Source organism: Phasianus colchicus, chromosome 39 (assembly GCF_987193195.1).
Source record: "Phasianus colchicus chromosome 39, bPhaCol1.hap1.1, whole genome shotgun sequence".
Taxonomy (NCBI): domain Eukaryota; kingdom Metazoa; phylum Chordata; class Aves; order Galliformes; family Phasianidae; genus Phasianus; species Phasianus colchicus.
The window spans coordinates 407071-423274 of record NC_143474.1 but is presented as its reverse complement, the minus strand read 5'-3'; the positions used below and the strand labels follow the sequence as shown (position 1 = coordinate 423274).

The following is a 16204-nucleotide window of genomic DNA, read 5'->3' as shown; positions in this document are numbered from 1 at the left end:
AGCAAGGAAGGCAGGAAGGCAGGAAGGAAGGGAGGAAGGAAGCAAGGAAGGCAGGAAGGCAGGAAGGAAGGGAGGAAGGAAGCAAGGAAGGCAGGAAGGCAGGAAGGAAGGGAGGAAGGAAGCAAGGAAGGCAGGAAGGCAGGAAGGAAGGAAGGAAGCAAGGAAGGCAGGAAGGCAGGAAGGCAGGAAACAAGAAGCTGCTTCCTTCAAAAGTCAGAGTATTCTGACAAGGAGAAAACAGCAGAACTAAGCTTGCCATCACCACATCATTGCCATCAGGGCCCAAACTAAGGCAGCCAGCTGACCAGGGAAGAACATCCATTAGAGACTGTCTTCAAGCACGGTCACAGAATGTTTTTGTTATACTGAAGACTAAAGGACATCACTTCAGATTGACATCAGGGAGGAGACGGGGTAAAACTCCCCGCTGGCCCACACTGCAGGACCTGTGGCATGTTTTTCTGCACAGCTGCCATTTCTGAATGTGGAAAGAGGCAGTAAAACATACCTGGAAAGGGTTGAGAAGTCAGAGTCTCCGTAGCTACAGGAAGACATTGGATGCCTTCTTTCTGTGGGAACCTCTGTGGAAAAGTGCTTTTAGGCAGCTTAAATCTCTGCCTTCTGACACAAGAGCAAAATGGAGCCAGGAATGTATTCTTACTTCCCTAATAAGAGCGTCAGTTTCCACACCCTGAGACTTCTTGTAGGGGTGTCCATGTGCTGTCTCCCAAAAACCAGTCGGGGGAAAGGCAGAGAGGGGTGTGCTCTGCCAGCTCCAGGTCTTAAGACCTTAGAAACCCGGTCTCTTCCAAAAGTTGAGGGAGTTTCCATTCCTAGAGCTCAGCCCTGAAGTCTCGCTGGTTCAATTCCTCTCAATGACGCATCTAAAAGATGCAGTGCAGGTGGGCAAGGGCTCCACAGCTGCACAGCACAGCATCTAAGGGACAGCTCTTATTGAGCCGGCAGGTGTAACTGCTTCCCGAGGAGCTGTGCAGCCATAAAGGCATTCCAAAGCACCTCTTGCTCTTACATGAACGCATCACTGGCCTCATCTCACTGCCGTGCTTAATTCCCAGTGCTGACAGGTCTGTCCGGCTGCTCTGCCTAGAGAACCAGCATTTGTTTCAGGCACGTGTCCTGAACGAGCCACTTCGTTTCAGCAAGTTTAGCATCAGTGAGAGCTCCCTGCCCCAGCAAGTCTACCGAGCACCTGTGTGCTCTTACATCCCCGCACCACGCCGTGCTGCTCAGCGAGTCCAGCGCAGCTCTGCAGCACCCGGGGGACTACAGAACACGCGCCAGCGGTGAGCTGAGCTCGTTCTTCAGGTCCTGCTCCGGGCTGTGCCCTTCTCACATCCCACGCACCGAGCCCGGCCGGGCCACCGCTCGGTTCTTCCTTGGAGGAGAAAGCGGCCAGAGATGCCGCCGCAGGAGCCGTGAGAAAACCGGGCAGAGATGCGCGCTCGGCTTTCAAGAAGCGCCAGCAGCTCGGAATCGGCCTGGAGACAGCGATGCTGGGGAAGCCGGAGACGCCGCACGTCTCGGCGCGGCTCCCGCAGGAGCGCTGCCGCTCGACGGCGTCGCCACGGCGACGGCGCCTCAGCGCCTCAGCGCCTCAGCGCCTCGGCGCCGGTCCGTCGCTACGGCGCCGCGCCGTCCCCGCCGAGTGACGTCATCACGCCGCGACCCGAGGAGGCGGCCGTGCGGAAGCGGGGCGGGGCGCCTCGGGGCTCCGGGCGCCGCCTCGGCTCCTACAGGTGGGTGTTCGGGGGGCGCCGCGGCGGGGGGGCCGCGTGCCGCTCTGCCTCGGCCCCGCGGGGTCTCCGTGCTGCTCGGGGCTTCCCTCGGCGGGGGCGGCTGCCCTGCGTCTCGCCGCCTCCCCCACCCCGTGTCTTTCGCTGCCCTCCCCCCCTCCCCCTGCCGCTGATCGCCCACCCCCCCCGTCCCTCTGTGCGCCCCCCGGGGTTACACCCCCCCCCCTGCCCCCCTCCCTTCCAGTTCCCCCGTTCTGATCGCCGTAGTCCTCTTCCACCCCTCCCCTCTGTGCCTCCCCCATTCTGATCCCCGGGTCGTCCCCCCCCCCGATCCCTCATCCCCCCCCAGTCCCCCGTTCTGATCCCTGGTGTCCCCCCACCCTCCCACCGGTCTCCCCATTCTGTTCCCTAGAGTCCCCCCCCTTTCCCAGTCTCCTCTATCTGACCCCCGAACCCCCTCTCCTCCCCCCGGTGCCCCTCCCCTCCACTTCCCCCATTCTGATCCCCAGAGTCTCCTACCACCCCCCATTCCCCTCGATTTGACCCCCAGGGTCCCGTGTCCTCCCTTCTCCTCCCACCTCCTGGCCCCTTTTTCTGACCCCTAGAGTCCCCTGTACCCCCGGTGCGCTCCTCCCTGACCCCTGCAGTCATTCCCTCATTTTGACCTCCAATCCCCCTCAGCCAGACCCCATAGAAGCCTCGCACAACCCCTGGCTCTTCCCTCCCACCCCTCCATCCACCCCCAGATGCTCTTCCTGCTTTGTAGAAATTCTGTTCACCCCTTTCCCCCCCACAAGCCACTAAGTTTCCCCCCAGACTCTTTTTCGACCCCATAGACATCCCACTCTCCTCTTCTCCCCCCCACTATTTCCCTAAGGTGTCCCCCAGACTCCCCTTCCACCCCATAGAAGCCCCCCACAACCCTCCAGATTTCCTCTGCCACCCCTTCTCCATTCCTAGACCCCTTTTCCTCCCAACAGAGACCCAACTCACCCCTTTTTTCCCCCACACAACCCCCCGTCCACTCCCAGACCCCCCCTTTCTGCCCTACAAAAGCCCCCTTTCCACCCCTCAAGTTCCCCTGCACAACGTACCCCTCCATCCCCAGGACCCTTTCCACTCACAGAAGTCTCGTTCTGCTCTTTTCCCCCTCACAACCCCCGCTCTCCATCCTCAGAGCCCCTTTCCACGCCATAGAAGCCCTCCACAATCCCTCAGTTTCCCCTTCCAACCTTTCTCCACCTCCAGACCCTCTTTCCACCTCACCGGAGCCCCACTCACACCTTTCCCCCCATAGATTCCCCACGAGCCCCCCCCCCTATATAGCCCTGGAGGCATGCAGAAGAATCTGGAGATGTTGTAGAGGGGTTTGGGGCATCCAGTTGGTCCCCAGGTGGGTCCAAGGTGTCCTTGGATTCATACAGAAGGATCAGGAGATGTCCCAGAGGGATCCTGAGGGTGTCCAGGGGGTCCCAAGAATGGTCCTGGGGGGCCCTGGAAGGATCTGGAAGCTCCCAGGATGGGTCCAGGAGCTCCGAGGAGCCACTGGGATGATCTGGAGATGTCCCAGTAGAGTCTGGTAGGGTCCAGAGAGTCCTCGTGTGGGTCTGAGTGGTCCTGGAGTCATCCCGTCATCAGACACATCTCTGGGGATGTCCCAGAGAGGACTTGGAGGGTCCAGGGGGTCCTCAAATTGATGCAGGGGGTCCTTGGACTCATCCAGAAGGGTCTGCAGACGTCCCAGAATGATCCTGTGGAATGTGGGGGGGTCCTCAGGTGGGTTCAGAGGGTCCTATTGTCTTCTGGAAGGGTCTGGAGATGTCCCATGGGTGTCTTGGGGTCCCCACGGGTTCCTGGAGTCCTCCAGAGGTCTCCAAAGGGGATTTTGAGGACAACCTCACATAGTAACACACTCTTTGTCCCCCGTGGGATTGCCCCCAAAAATGTCTGTTTCCGTTGAAATCAATACTCTGTCACTTTTCTTTTTTTTTTTTTGCCACTTCCTTTCAGAAATGGATGGTTCCCACCAATCCCTGTGCAAAGCCCCACGGAAACAACTCCCCCCAGGGCCACCGGGTGACACCGGACAACCGCCTGTCCCCGAAGTTCTCACTGTCACCGTAACCGTGGAACCTGGGGCCGTACCAACGTACCTCGAGAGCCCCATCAGCGTCCTACAGCTCCTGGACGCTGTCACCTGGCTGTCCATGTCTGCCCCCCCTGCCATGGTGGCACAACTTCAGCACGGTGCCATCCTCATTGAAGAGGTGATGAGGAGGGGTACAGGGAGGGGGGCTGGGGACAGTCAGGGGACACGTGGGGTCTGGTGCAGGTGTGACATGGGCTCGCTGGTGTCACCATCGTTGGGTGTCACCTTCACTGGATGCCATTGGGTGTCACTGAGTGTCACTGTCTTCAGGTGACGCCGTGACACAGGATGCCCTCGATGTGGAACAGCCGTGACGCAGTGTCCCCATCCCTGGCTGTCACTGTTGTTACCGTCATCTGGTGTCGCCATCACTTGTGCGTCACCACCTAACGGGTGACACCCTTCCCTGCACTCTGACCATCACATGGGGGCAGGCACAGGCGGCACCACGTTGTCACCATGCTGTCACTGAGCCTCTCACTGTTGTTTGTCACCCCTCCAGACCTGCCTACCGCAGGATCCGGTGACACCGGAGTCCTCTGGTGCTGTCACCATCGTCTGCCATGAGGACGGGGACACGCACGGTGGTGACCTCTGTGCCACCGCCAGAGGGGACTGTGTGACACCAGCGTGGCACAGCCGTGATGCGGTGTCATCACCGTTGGGCGTCACTCCTGGCAGCTGGCGCCGGGTGTCACCGTCATGCAGAGGGAACAAAAAAAGCCCTGGGGACATTGAGCCGAAGCTGGGGACACCGTGACCACCTGGAGGACTTCGCGGGGAAGTGGGAACACCACATGACAATGTCACACCACCAAAACTGGGGACATCCCTGTGTCACACCCCAAAGCTTGGGACACCTTCATGGCACCCTGGTGGTGTCATATCCTAGAGTTGTGAACACCCCCCAGAGTTTGGGGCAGCCCTCTGGAGACGCCACAGAAAACATTGTTCCCATGGGGCGGGGTTGACACCCCTCACTTTTCTAATTAAGGTTTATTTTTGATCATGGGGGTTGGGGGATGTCCTCCCCATGTAAGTGATAAAGGGCAGAGGAGCGGCTGTGGGGCTCCATGTGTCACACTGGGGGTAAACTCTGGGGACAGAGGTCACTGCAGCATCCTGGCCCCATCGCCCCTATGGCCCCATAACCACTACAGCCCCATCTCGTAGCCATCCCTCGTCCGTATCCCACAACTTTATCCCATCCCATATCCATCATATCCACCCCACAGCCATCTCAAACCCATCCCGTATCCATACCCCCACATCCTATCCCCATCCCTAACCCTATATCCATAGCCATTCCGAATCCTTATCCCCACACGCATCCCATGTCCATTCCATCTACTTATCCCATGCCACTATCATCCCAATCGCATCCCGCGTCCCTATTTCATCCCCAATCCATCCCACCTTCTTCAGTGTTGGTCCCACGTCCATCCCAAGCCCATCCCATATGTATTCCATTTTCCTATCTCCCATTCCATATCCACCCCATATCCATATCCCCACACCCCAACCCTACATTTCACATCCCAATGCACATCCAACATCCCAACCCCAGCTCCCAAGCCCAGTTCCAAACTTCGCTCCCAACCCCACATCCCAACCCCATCTCCCACCTGTCAATCCCAGTCCCATCTCCCACCCCCATAGCAGTAGGGCGCACCCCGAGGCCCCGCCCCCTGCCCGCGCTCCTCCCACCAACAGCGCCGCGCCACGCCGCACCGCCCCCGGGCTGTCATTGGTCAGGTGCCGGTCCGTCCGGCCCCCGGGCTGTCATTGGTCAGGTGCCGGTCCGTCCGGCCCCCGGGCTGTCATTGGTCAGGTGCCGGTCCGTCCGGCCCCCGGGCTGTCATTGGTCAGGTGCCGGTCCGTCCGGCCCCCGGGCTGTCATTGGTCAGGTGCCGGTCCGTCCGGCCCCCGGGCTGTCATTGGTCAGGTGCCGGTCCCTCCCGCACTCGGGCTCTCGTTGGTCAGCGGCAGCGCCGCCGGCTCCGATTGGCTGAGGCGCGGCGCGCGGGAGCGGCCGTTAACAGCCGGCTCAGAGCTCTTCTCCCCTCAGGCGGCGGCGCTCCCGCAGCCCGGGCCGCCCCGCACCGCCGCTGCGCGCCGGAGCGGTCCGGGCAGCACCGAGACGGAACCGCGGCACGACGGGAGCGGTACTGAGCACAGCAGAGCCGGAGCCGGGAGGGACGGAGAGCGGCACCGGGACAGGGAAGGAAGCCTGCTGGGCTGAGGGGCTGGGAAGGCGGGGGGGGGATAGGGAGGCAGGCGGGGCTGCAGCGGCTGTGGTATCGGGGTACATGGGGCGATAGGGGTGGGTACAGCGGGATTTAGGGCAGCAGAGGGCTGTGAGGGGGTAACGGGGGGACACGGTGCTATAGGGAGCATTGGGGGGTGGGAGGGGCTGGGGAGAGCTACGGGGAGGGATTTAGGGGGCTGGGGGAGGAGAAGCAGCTGAGCCCAAAGGTAAGAGGAGCTCCTTGGGGTTTTTTGTGGGCTTGAAGCAAAGCTGAGAAGCCGTGCCCGGGAGGAGGTGTGGGCAGCTCCAGGCCACCTTGCTGTCTCCCCAGGAGATGCGGGCTGTGGGCTAGGCAGCGGGCAGGAGTGCTGGCCAGAAGCAAGCATCTCTTGGAGGAAGGCAAAGGGCGGAGGAGGTTGAAGGGGAGCTACCGGGCACGGGCTTGCTCAGCAAGGGGAGCAGAAGCCTGAAGGGCACGAGAGGGGAATAGAGAAGGGCAGGCAGTGGGCGTGAAGTTGTGAGCAGAGCTGAGAGGCACTTGGCAGAGCAGCAAGCAGAGCAGGCAAGTGTTGAGATTTGGTGTGAATAGCAGCAAAAGCCAAGAGCATGAAGAAGAAGGAAGTGAGGAGAAGGTAAGTGAAGGGCAGGCAGGTAATGGTAGGCTAAGGCAGGGGGAAGTGGAGGGGCAAGGGAGGTGAGGGTAAGGGAGAAAAGAGGGGATGGGAGAAGAGGAGGGGAGGGGGGGTTGAGGGGAGGGTTAAAGGAAAACTTATGATTAAAATCAGAAAAAAAAAGAGAGAAAGAAAAAAGAGAAAAAAATGAGGAGAAAATGAGGAGAAAATCCAGAGGGGGAAAAATAAACCAAAAAAAAGATTAAAGGAAATGGGAAAAAGAGGAAAAAAAAAAGAGAAAAATAAATAAGAAAACAAAGAAAAAAAGATGAAAAAATAGAAAAAGGAAAAAGAAAGAGACAAAATAGAGAAAAGAAAAAAGAATATATAATAAAAATAAGGAGAAAAGATGAAAAGAGAAAACAGAAAAAACTGAAAAAAAAGAGCAAAAACAGAAATTAAGAAAGATAAAAGAAAAAGAGTAATGAAAAAAGAAAAAAAGTATTTAATGGAAAAAAACAAAAAAGAAAAATGAAAAAGAAAAAAAATAAAAGGAGAAAAAAAAAGAAGAGAGAGAAAATAATATATGAAAAGAGGAAAAAGGACTAAAAGAAGAAAAGAGAAGAAAGGCAAAGAGAATAGAAGAAAAAAGCCAAGTAAAAAGTGAAGAATAAGAGCTAAGAAAAGAATGGCTGGCAAGAAATATGGAGAGAGCAACGCATAGCGTTGCAAAGGAAAGCAAGGCAAGGGAATCCAGAAGAATTCAGTGAAGAGCAGGAGAGGTAAGTTTGGCAGAAGGCAAGGGGGAAGGGGAGGGGAAAGGGAGAAAAGAGGGGGAAGGGGAGGGGAGGGGAGGGAAAGCGAAGGAGGGGAGGAGAGGGGAGAGGAGAGGAAGGAGAAAATGAGAGGTAGGGGTGAGGGGAGGGGAGAGCGGGTGGGGTGGGAGGGTTGAAGGGGAAATGTCACTGAAGAACCGGCTTCTGTTTGGGCATTAAAAGAGAAAAGTGAATCTCTGCATCTGCATGAAGCAGTCAAAACAACACTGAAGTGATTTTCTTTCTCCTTTGACAGCGTCTCTGTCTCTTTAATGTCCCCTCCCAGCCGAGCCATTCCCCATTTCCGTGCTGTCCATGTGACATCAGTGGTCTCCTGCTGCTCTAGATGCCTGGGAATCCTCCCCAGCACGACAGCACACACAGCAAGCCCAGGGGGAAGCTGGCCCTGGTGGCGGAACAGATGTGCATCGTGGGGACGTGGGGTCACAACGCCCCGCCTGGTGCCGTGAGCTCACAATGCTCAGCGTGTGCCCCAGGCGTTCTGTGCCGCCCAGCAGCACTCGCTGTGGCTGCAGCGGTGGTGGTGGCAGCATGGCACGAGTGTGGGGGGCCACGGCCCCTGCCCGCCTTGCTCTCCTCCTCCTCCTCATGGCCATATGTTCCCAGGAGACTTGTGCTGCTCCGTGGCGAGCGCCAGCAGCAGGTGGGTGGGCAGAGATGGGGCCAAAACCGAGTGGCGGCGAGGGCGAGAGCTCCGGGCTCTTGTCCCCGTGTGCTGCCCTGGGGCTGCCTTCCGTGGGGGTGTTGGGATGGGGGGACAGGCAGCAGCGCAGGAGCCGGGCGAGGGCGTGAGGAAGCAGTGCTCTGCAGGGCTGGCTCCAGCCGTGCCGGGCCGTGGCTCTGCTGCTGGCTGAGCACGCTCTTCGCCCGGGGGTGACCGAGGGGGAGCTCAGAAGATGTGTGCTGGGAAAAGCGGGAGCATTTCTGCTCCGGCTTCCCGGTGCTCCCCATAGATGAATCCTGGTTCCCAGCAGAGACCCCCGGCTGGAGCCCAGATGGCTTCAGGTGTCTTTACTTGGTGTGCTCTTCCACACGGTCCCGGAGCGCTGTCGCACATGGCCTGGAGAGCTTCGGGAAGCTGCCCAGTGCCAGGCTCCAGGTCACCCTGTAGCTTTGGCAGTCACGGCCTGAGTCTGCCATCCCACTAGCTGAGCCCTCCCCCATCACTAAGGGAGGAGATGACAACATGCCATGGGAACATCCCTCTTCTGTTCTTGATTCTAGATGATGGTGCTCCATATGCAGACGGTCGGGCGATGACTACTTTTGTGCCTCAGGGGAAACCCAGAGGTAAGTTGTGAGTGTCTGCTTCCTTGAAGGCAGAAAAGTTCGTGCCGTCATAGTTTATTTGGGTACTCAGGAACCTCCAAGGGTCTTTCAAGTCTCTTTGTGCCTCAAAGGCTGTACACAGATCAGTCCTGAGTATTTCTTTATTTGGAGAGTTGTCACGTATCTGTGGGAAGGCAGCCCTTGCCACTTTTTGGAGGAGAGAACCTCTACGTTTGCTGTTTGGGCCATGTCATTCCCTGACCTGCAGCCAGTCCTCGCAGGTCACTGCAGAAAAAAACCCCAGGCCCCAAGGTGCAGTGGAAGCTCTCCTCACTTGTGTCTGATCACCTCTGTGCCTGCAGGTCCTCTTGGTGAATTACCAGAGCCGAATCCTGGTCCTGAGCCTGGGCTGGATGCCAGGGGTAAGTCACCAGCCTTCATCTCACACTCTCTGCTCATATGTGGTTGTGGTAGTTCAGGAAGGCTTCAGCGTTTCGCTGCCCGGTGATTTCTACTCCACAAGAAGCCTGGGTGCCAGCCAACTGCCCACCTCTCCAGCTTGGCAACTTTCGACCCAAGCCTGGGTGCCACGTCGTCAGCTGAGCCCCTTCCAGTCACTGCAGGTCCCTAAGGAAGAGAGAGATCACAACACACCATGGCAATGTTTCTCCTTACAGCTGCGCCTGTAAGCAGTGTCTTGCCAAAGGCTCAGCATAATCTGCTCCATAAGCCTCCGATGGGCTATCCCAAAGGAAAGGGCCTTTAGATCTTCCCTTCCCCTTGCAGCCCCTTCCCTTCTGCAGACAGTTCCACACATGGTTCCTTCTTGGACTGGCACGGTGCTGCTGCAGGCACCCAGCAGCTATTTGCCAGCTGCTGCTGTGTAGCAGGGAGAGAAGAGCGCTGTGGAGCAAACCTGGCATTGCAGTCTGAACAAGTACCTGGCCATGTCTGACAGGAGCTGCTCTGTGTTTGTGTACAGGTGCGGGTGGAGTCGAATGGTCTCCAGCTTCCCAGCTGAGCTCCAGGACAGAAGCCCCAGCAACTCGTATTGGTATGCCATGAGTTTTTGCTTCCTTTGAGAGATGCCAGCTCACAGTCCTGCTGTCAGCCAGGCATGTCTGCAGGTGTGAGTGAGAATGCACAGCTGCATGTGCGTGCCCTGTCCTCACACGATCCCCTGGCACCATCTGCTCTTCAGTGATGCTCTTGTGCAGCTGTGTAGATTGCAGTGTGTGGTGGGAAGTTCTCCTCATGCTTTGGGTGCAGAATTGCTTCCAGGGAAGGCTGTGCCAAATCCTCGGCCGCTTCCTGTGCTGGAGCCCCACAAGCATCCCAGGGTGGCTGTTGTCTTTGTTGACTTCACCGAAGAGACCGCTCAGTTCAATGCTTTGTTTCTCTGAGATTTATCTTAATGCTTTCTGTTAAGGTCCTGGCGGATGGAAAGTGGCATGGATAGATGGAAAATATTCCAAGAGACTGTCCCATTTATTGATGAGAATCATGAAGAAGGAAGCACGTGGTGAGTGTATTTCTGTCTGTACCCTGATTAAACAGATCCACACGCTCTCCTTCTGCTCTAGTGAGATTTAGTCAGACAACTACCCAGCCTCAGGAGGCGAGGGTGGGCGAGTGCAAAAGGAGTCTTAGAGCGTGATGGAGAAGAAGGAGCAAATCCATGGCCCGGGAGGGTCTGGACCGTGGCAGAGCCAGAGTGTAAACAAAGCTGAGAGGCCAAAAAGAGGTTCCAGAGTGCCTTGATGTGCAGCGCCTTAGGGAGTTCCCTTTGCTTCGCTGGAATCAGGGAAGCATTGCAGCCCGAGGATTTTCACGTGTTCCTGGAGGCCAACAAAATGCAAGACAACATTTTTGGCCATGTCAGACCTCTTGTGAGACTGCCAGTAGGGCACGAGACACAGCAGTGAGCACATTGTTCCTCCAGGTGTGGAAGATGAAGGACGTGCAAACACCACAGAAGATCAAGTGTTACTGAAGTCCTGCCTGGCACTGACTGCAGCTTTCCTGGTTTCCATGCTGGCAGCCATGATAACGTTCTGTCTGCTTATCCGGCGATGGAGGCAGAGAAACCAGTGAGTTGTTGTTCACCCCCACCCCCATCCTGCCCAACTCTTTACTGTGCAGCTGCTGTGAGCCCGGAGGCACTTGTAGTTCCAGCAGCACAGAGGCCGGTTAGTTGTTGGCTAACGTGGTCTGAGATTTACGCTATCAGATGTTTGAATTGGCACGGCCGTTCCTGCAGCCCATTCTTAGTGCTGGGCCTGAAACAGGCTCTTTGCCTTTGAGGAAGGAGAGCAGGGGCTCTCCTGTGCCCTCAGCACATTCCTCTCTCCGCAGGCGCCTCGCTGCAGCTGATGGAGCCCAGCACGATGTCCGCGGCCACAGTTTGCCCTCGTCCTGCTCTCCTCAAGGGGCCTGGCAGATGGACATGATGCCAACGGCCGTGACCACCTGCCCAGCGGCCGGATGGCACCACCAGGGCGGCCCCTGCCAGACCTGACAGCAGCCAGGCTCAGCTGCCCCCGCCTCGGGCCCCACAGCCCACCAGCCCAGGCTCTGCAGCCCGGGGGGCATTAACACCACCCCCGGTCCCCCACCGCCATCTTTCAGGGGACGGGAGGAACCCCCTTGGCTTGGAAACTTGTGCTCATCGGCCGGCACCCAAACAACGGCACCCTGGCGGATGAGCAACAGGCCCAGCAGCCCCCCAGCCGCCCTGGGCATCAAGACCCCCCTCCCGTCCCCCATCACCATCCTTCGGGGGTCGGGAGCGGTCCCTCAGGGTGTCAGCCTGGCGGCAGCCACATCCTCAGGGAAGCTTGAGAGGCCTGGCAGCCCCCAGCACCACCTCTGCCTTCGCTCTCCCCTCCAGCATCCATCAGGGGATGGAAGCGAGCCCAGCAGAGTGTAGACTTGGGGACACTGTCCAGCCGACAGACAAGCGCTGCCTGGGGGAAGCCAACTGGCCCAGCAGCCCCCCGTCCCCTGGGCATCATCACCACCCTCCCACTCCCCTCCACCATCCTTCAGGAGGTGCGAGTGGCCCCCGTAGGTCGTCAGTTCGGGGTCATTATCCAACACCCAGTTTGGGGCCATTATCCAAGACCCCAAAAACCACCCAGAATGCCAGGGGGAAGCATATCAGGCCCTGCAGCCCCCAGCCCTCCCAGCAACACCTCTGCCCTCCCACTCCTCTCCACCATCCATCAAGAGGTGGGAGCGGCCCCCTCAGGGGGGGCATCACGTAACACCTGTCAAACCACTGCCTGGGGGAAGTATGACAGGCACAGCGGCCCCCTGACCCCCGCCCCTTCCTCCCCCAGCATCACTTCTGCCCTCCCACTTCTCCACCATCAGTCAGGAGCTGGGAGCACCCCGTGTGTGGGTTTGGGGGCATCATCTGACAGCCAGAGAACCACAGCTGGCATCAACCGGGGCTTTCCAGCCTGTGCTGTGCCAATAAATAGAAAGTACCATCACAGTTGTCCACGCTGTACTGTTGTCATGGTCCACTGCCAGACCTTGTGTGCCACTTGGCATTGGCAGACAGCCACAGGTCGTGTGGGAATGGCTTTGAACTCCAAGAGTGGGAACTGAGGTCGATGTGTAGAGGAAATCCCTCCCCCAGAGGCAGCGAGGCCCTGGCCCAGGCTGCCCAGAGGCTGCGGGTGCCCTACGTCCCGGCTCGGGCAGGGGACAAGGGTGGCAGTGCATTATGCAAAAGCATCAGTGCTTCTGCGTGAGCTTTACCGGACAGCAGGCAATCATTTGCTCTGCAATAGGAACCAAGCAAGAACTATGAGCACATTTCCTGCCTCCTCTACTTCATTTTGCTTTGTGGGCTGGGCCGAGAATCTGAAAGTGGAGAGAGATGGGAGGAAGGCAGTGCTGCAAGCCTCGTATGCCTGCTGTCACTGCTCGCTCTGTGGCTGCAGTCGCCTTAGCAGAGGCACAGTCCGTTGTGCTGCCAGCAGTGCCCAGCTGCCATGACAGCACCCTGCAGCTCCTCTCCAGCACCTGCCCTAGGCCACTGATTTCTCAGCATCCTCCAGGAGGTGCAACATTCCCCTGTTTCCTCTCAGCTCTCAGCACTGCTGCACTCCTCAGGAGCTGTGGCCACAACCAAAGCAGCCGTCAGTCAGTCGGCTGTAAAAGCATCCCGGTCCTCTGCAAGAGGACACAGTGCTCCTCTTCTGACAGCTTCCCTCAGCAGCCCAGCGCTGAAATGCTTTGTGGGGTTCCTTTGAGCAAGCTGCTGAGGACAGAGGCAGTCACATCAGCTGCCTGTACATTTACTGGGAGCTGTTTTTATGTTCATCCCTGGTCAACACCACAGAGGTTCTTTCTTTAACATCCTTATCATACCTTTTTAACTGTTTTCTAAAAAAGTTTTCAGCACTACAAATGATGATTTTTAAAACATCTGTATGGAATATAGATATTCCAAATGAATTAAAATAAAGAGGAAGGGAGGAAGGAAGGAGGATGAAGGGAGGAAGGGAGGAAGGAAGCAAGGAAGGCAGGAAGGCAGGAAGGAAGGGAGGAAGGAAGCAAGGAAGGCAGGAAGGCAGGAAGGCAGGAAGCAAGGAAGGCAGGAAGGCAGGAAGGCAGGAAACAAGAAGCTGCTTCCTTCAAAAGTCAGAGTATTCTGACAAGGAGAAAACAGCAGAACTAAGCTTGCCATCACCACATCATTGCCATCAGGGCCCAAACTAAGGCAGCCAGCTGACCAGGGAAGAACATCCATTAGAGACTGTCTTCAAGCACGGTCACAGAATGTTTTTGTTATACTGAAGACTAAAGGACATCACTTCAGATTGACATCAGGGAGGAGACGGGGTAAAACTCCCCGCTGGCCCACACTGCAGGACCTGCTGCATGTTTTTCTGCACAGCTGCCATTTGTGAATGTGGAAAGAGGCAGTAAAACATACCTGGAAAGGGTTGAGAAGTCAGAGTCTCCGTAGCTACAGGAAGACGTTGGATGCCTTCTTTCTGTGGAAAAGTGCTTTTAGGCAGCTTAAATCTCTGCCTTCTGACACAAGAGCAGAATGGAGCCAGGAATGTATTCTTACTTCCATAATAGCAGCGTCAGTTTCCACACCCTGAGACTTCTTGTAGGGGTGTCCATGTGCTGTCTCCCAAAAACCAGTCGGGGGAAAGGCAGAGAGGGGTGTGCTCTGCCAGCTCCAGGTCTTAAGACCTTAGAAACCCGGTCTCTTCCAAAAGTTGAGGGAGTTTCCATTCCTAGAGCTCAGCCCTGAAGTCTCGCTGGTTCAATTCCTCTCAATGACGCATCTAAAAGATGCAGTGCAGGTGGGCAAGGGCTCCACAGCTGCACAGCACAGCATCTAAGGGACAGCTCTTATTGAGCCGCCAGGTGTAACTGCTTCCCGAGGAGCTGTGCAGCCATAAAGGCATTCCAAAGCACCTCTTGCTCTTACATGAACGCATCACTGGCCTCATCTCACTGCCGTGCTTAATTCCCAGTGCTGACAGGTCTGTCCGGCTGCTCTGCCTAGAGAACCAGCATTTGTTTCAGGCACGTGTCCTGAACGAGCCACTTCGTTTCAGCAAGTTTAGCATCAGTGAGAGCTCCCTGCCCCAGCAAGTCTACCGAGCACCTGTGTGCTCTTACATCCCCGCACCACGCCGTGCTGCTCAGCGAGTCCAGCGCAGCTCTGCAGCACCCGGGGGACTACAGAACACGCGCCAGCGGTGAGCTGAGCTCGTTCTTCAGGTCCTGCTCCGGGCTGTGCCCTTCTCACATCCCACGCACCGAGCCCGGCCGGGCCACCGCTCGGTTCTTCCTTGGAGGAGAAAGCGGCCAGAGATGCCGCCGCAGGAGCCGTGAGAAAACCGGGCAGAGATGCGCGCTCGGCTTTCAAGAAGCGCCAGCAGCTCGGAATCGGCCTGGAGACAGCGATGCTGGGGAAGCCGGAGACGCCGCACGTCTCGGCGCGGCTCCCGCAGGAGCGCTGCCGCTCGACGGCGTCGCCACGGCGACGGCGCCTCAGCGCCTCAGCGCCTCAGCGCCTCGGCGCCGGTCCGTCGCTACGGCGCCGCGCCGTCCCCGCCGAGTGACGTCATCACGCCGCGACCCGAGGAGGCGGCCGTGCGGAAGCGGGGCGGGGCGCCTCGGGGCTCCGGGCGCCGCCTCGGCTCCTACAGGTGGGTGTTCGGGGGGCGCCGCGGCGGGGGGGCCGCGTGCCGCTCTGCCTCGGCCCCGCGGGGTCTCCGTGCTGCTCGGGGCTTCCCTCGGCGGGGGCGGCTGCCCTGCGTCTCGCCGCCTCCCCCACCCCGTGTCTTTCGCTGCCCTCCCCCCCTCCCCCTGCCGCTGATCGCCCACCCCCCCCGTCCCTCTGTGCGCCCCCCGGGGTTACACCCCCCCCCCTGCCCCCCTCCCTTCCAGTTCCCCCGTTCTGATCGCCGTAGTCCTCTTCCACCCCTATAAAAATAAAACAGTATCCCATCTCGCTGGAAGGGAGGAGAGGCCTAAAGCCAGAAATAGAAAGACTCATAAGGCAAGGGTTATTGGGACCCTGTATGTCCCCATTCCATACTCCCATGTTGCCGGTTAAAAAGCCTAATGGCACGTATCGCCTGGTACATGACTTGCGAGAAATAAATAAAAGAACCATTTCTCGCTTCCCTGTAGTTGCTAATCCTTACACCCTGTTGAGCAAATTAGGCCCTGAAAATTTATGGTATAGTGTAATTGATTTAAAAGATGCATTCTGGGCCTGCCCCCTAGATGAGTCTTGCCGGGATTATTTTGCCTTCGAATGGGAAGACCCGGACACAGGGAGGAAACAACAGTTGAGGTGGACAGTATTACCACAGGGCTTTACCGAATCCCCAAATTTATTCGGGCAGGCCCTAGAACAGATTTTACAAGAATATCAACCAGCTCCAGAAATCACCCTTATCCAGTATGTGGATGACTTGCTAATTGCAGGAAAAGAGGAGGAACGGGTTAGAGAAGAAAGTATCAAACTTCTCAGTTTTCTAGGGTTAAAAGGCCTCAAAGTTTCAAAGACAAAATTACAGTTTGTAGAAGAAGAAGTCAGGTATTTAGGTCACTATATTAATAAAGGGGAAAAGAAGATAGATCAAGAAAAAATAAAAGGGATATTATCCTTGCCACCTCCCCAAAGTAAAAGACAGATAAGACAAATATTGGGGCTAGTAGGATATTGTAGGCAATGGATTGAGAACTACAGTAGGAAGGTAAAATTTTTATATCAAAAGTTAACCCCAGAGGGATGGGTAACTTGGGGCGAAGATGATGAAAGGAAGTGGCAGGCATTGCGAGAAGAT

General features: G+C 57.1%; 3 protein-coding genes across 7 annotated transcripts in view; all 3 read left to right on the top strand.

Annotated features, from left to right (window-relative positions):
- LOC116243432 (uncharacterized) overlaps nt 1-16204 on the top strand; it is a 284197-nt gene that overhangs the window by 31703 nt on the left and 236290 nt on the right. The window lies entirely within an intron of this gene.
- On the top strand, nt 1698-5704 carry LOC149913273 (uncharacterized). Its single transcript, XM_090130280.1, has 3 exons — nt 1698-1757; nt 3765-4021; nt 4406-5704. The coding sequence occupies exons 2-3, from the start codon at nt 3767-3769 to the stop codon at nt 4661-4663; spliced, it is 513 nt and encodes a 170-aa protein (XP_089986406.1). The 5' UTR covers nt 1698-1757; nt 3765-3766; the 3' UTR covers nt 4664-5704.
- LOC149913272 (uncharacterized) lies at nt 7180-12362 on the top strand. 2 transcript variants are annotated; one of them, XM_090130268.1, is made up of 8 exons: nt 7180-7544; nt 7834-8241; nt 8823-8888; nt 9230-9289; nt 9850-9921; nt 10297-10389; nt 10810-10957; nt 11223-12362. In XM_090130268.1, exons 2-8 carry the CDS (start codon nt 8055-8057, stop codon nt 11383-11385), a joined length of 789 nt encoding a protein of 262 aa, XP_089986394.1. In that variant the 5' UTR covers nt 7180-7544; nt 7834-8054; the 3' UTR covers nt 11386-12362. The 2 variants fall into 2 exon arrangements, with proteins under 2 accessions (XP_089986394.1, XP_089986395.1); XM_090130269.1 differs by lacking the exon at nt 7180-7544 and having other exon boundaries at nt 7691-8241.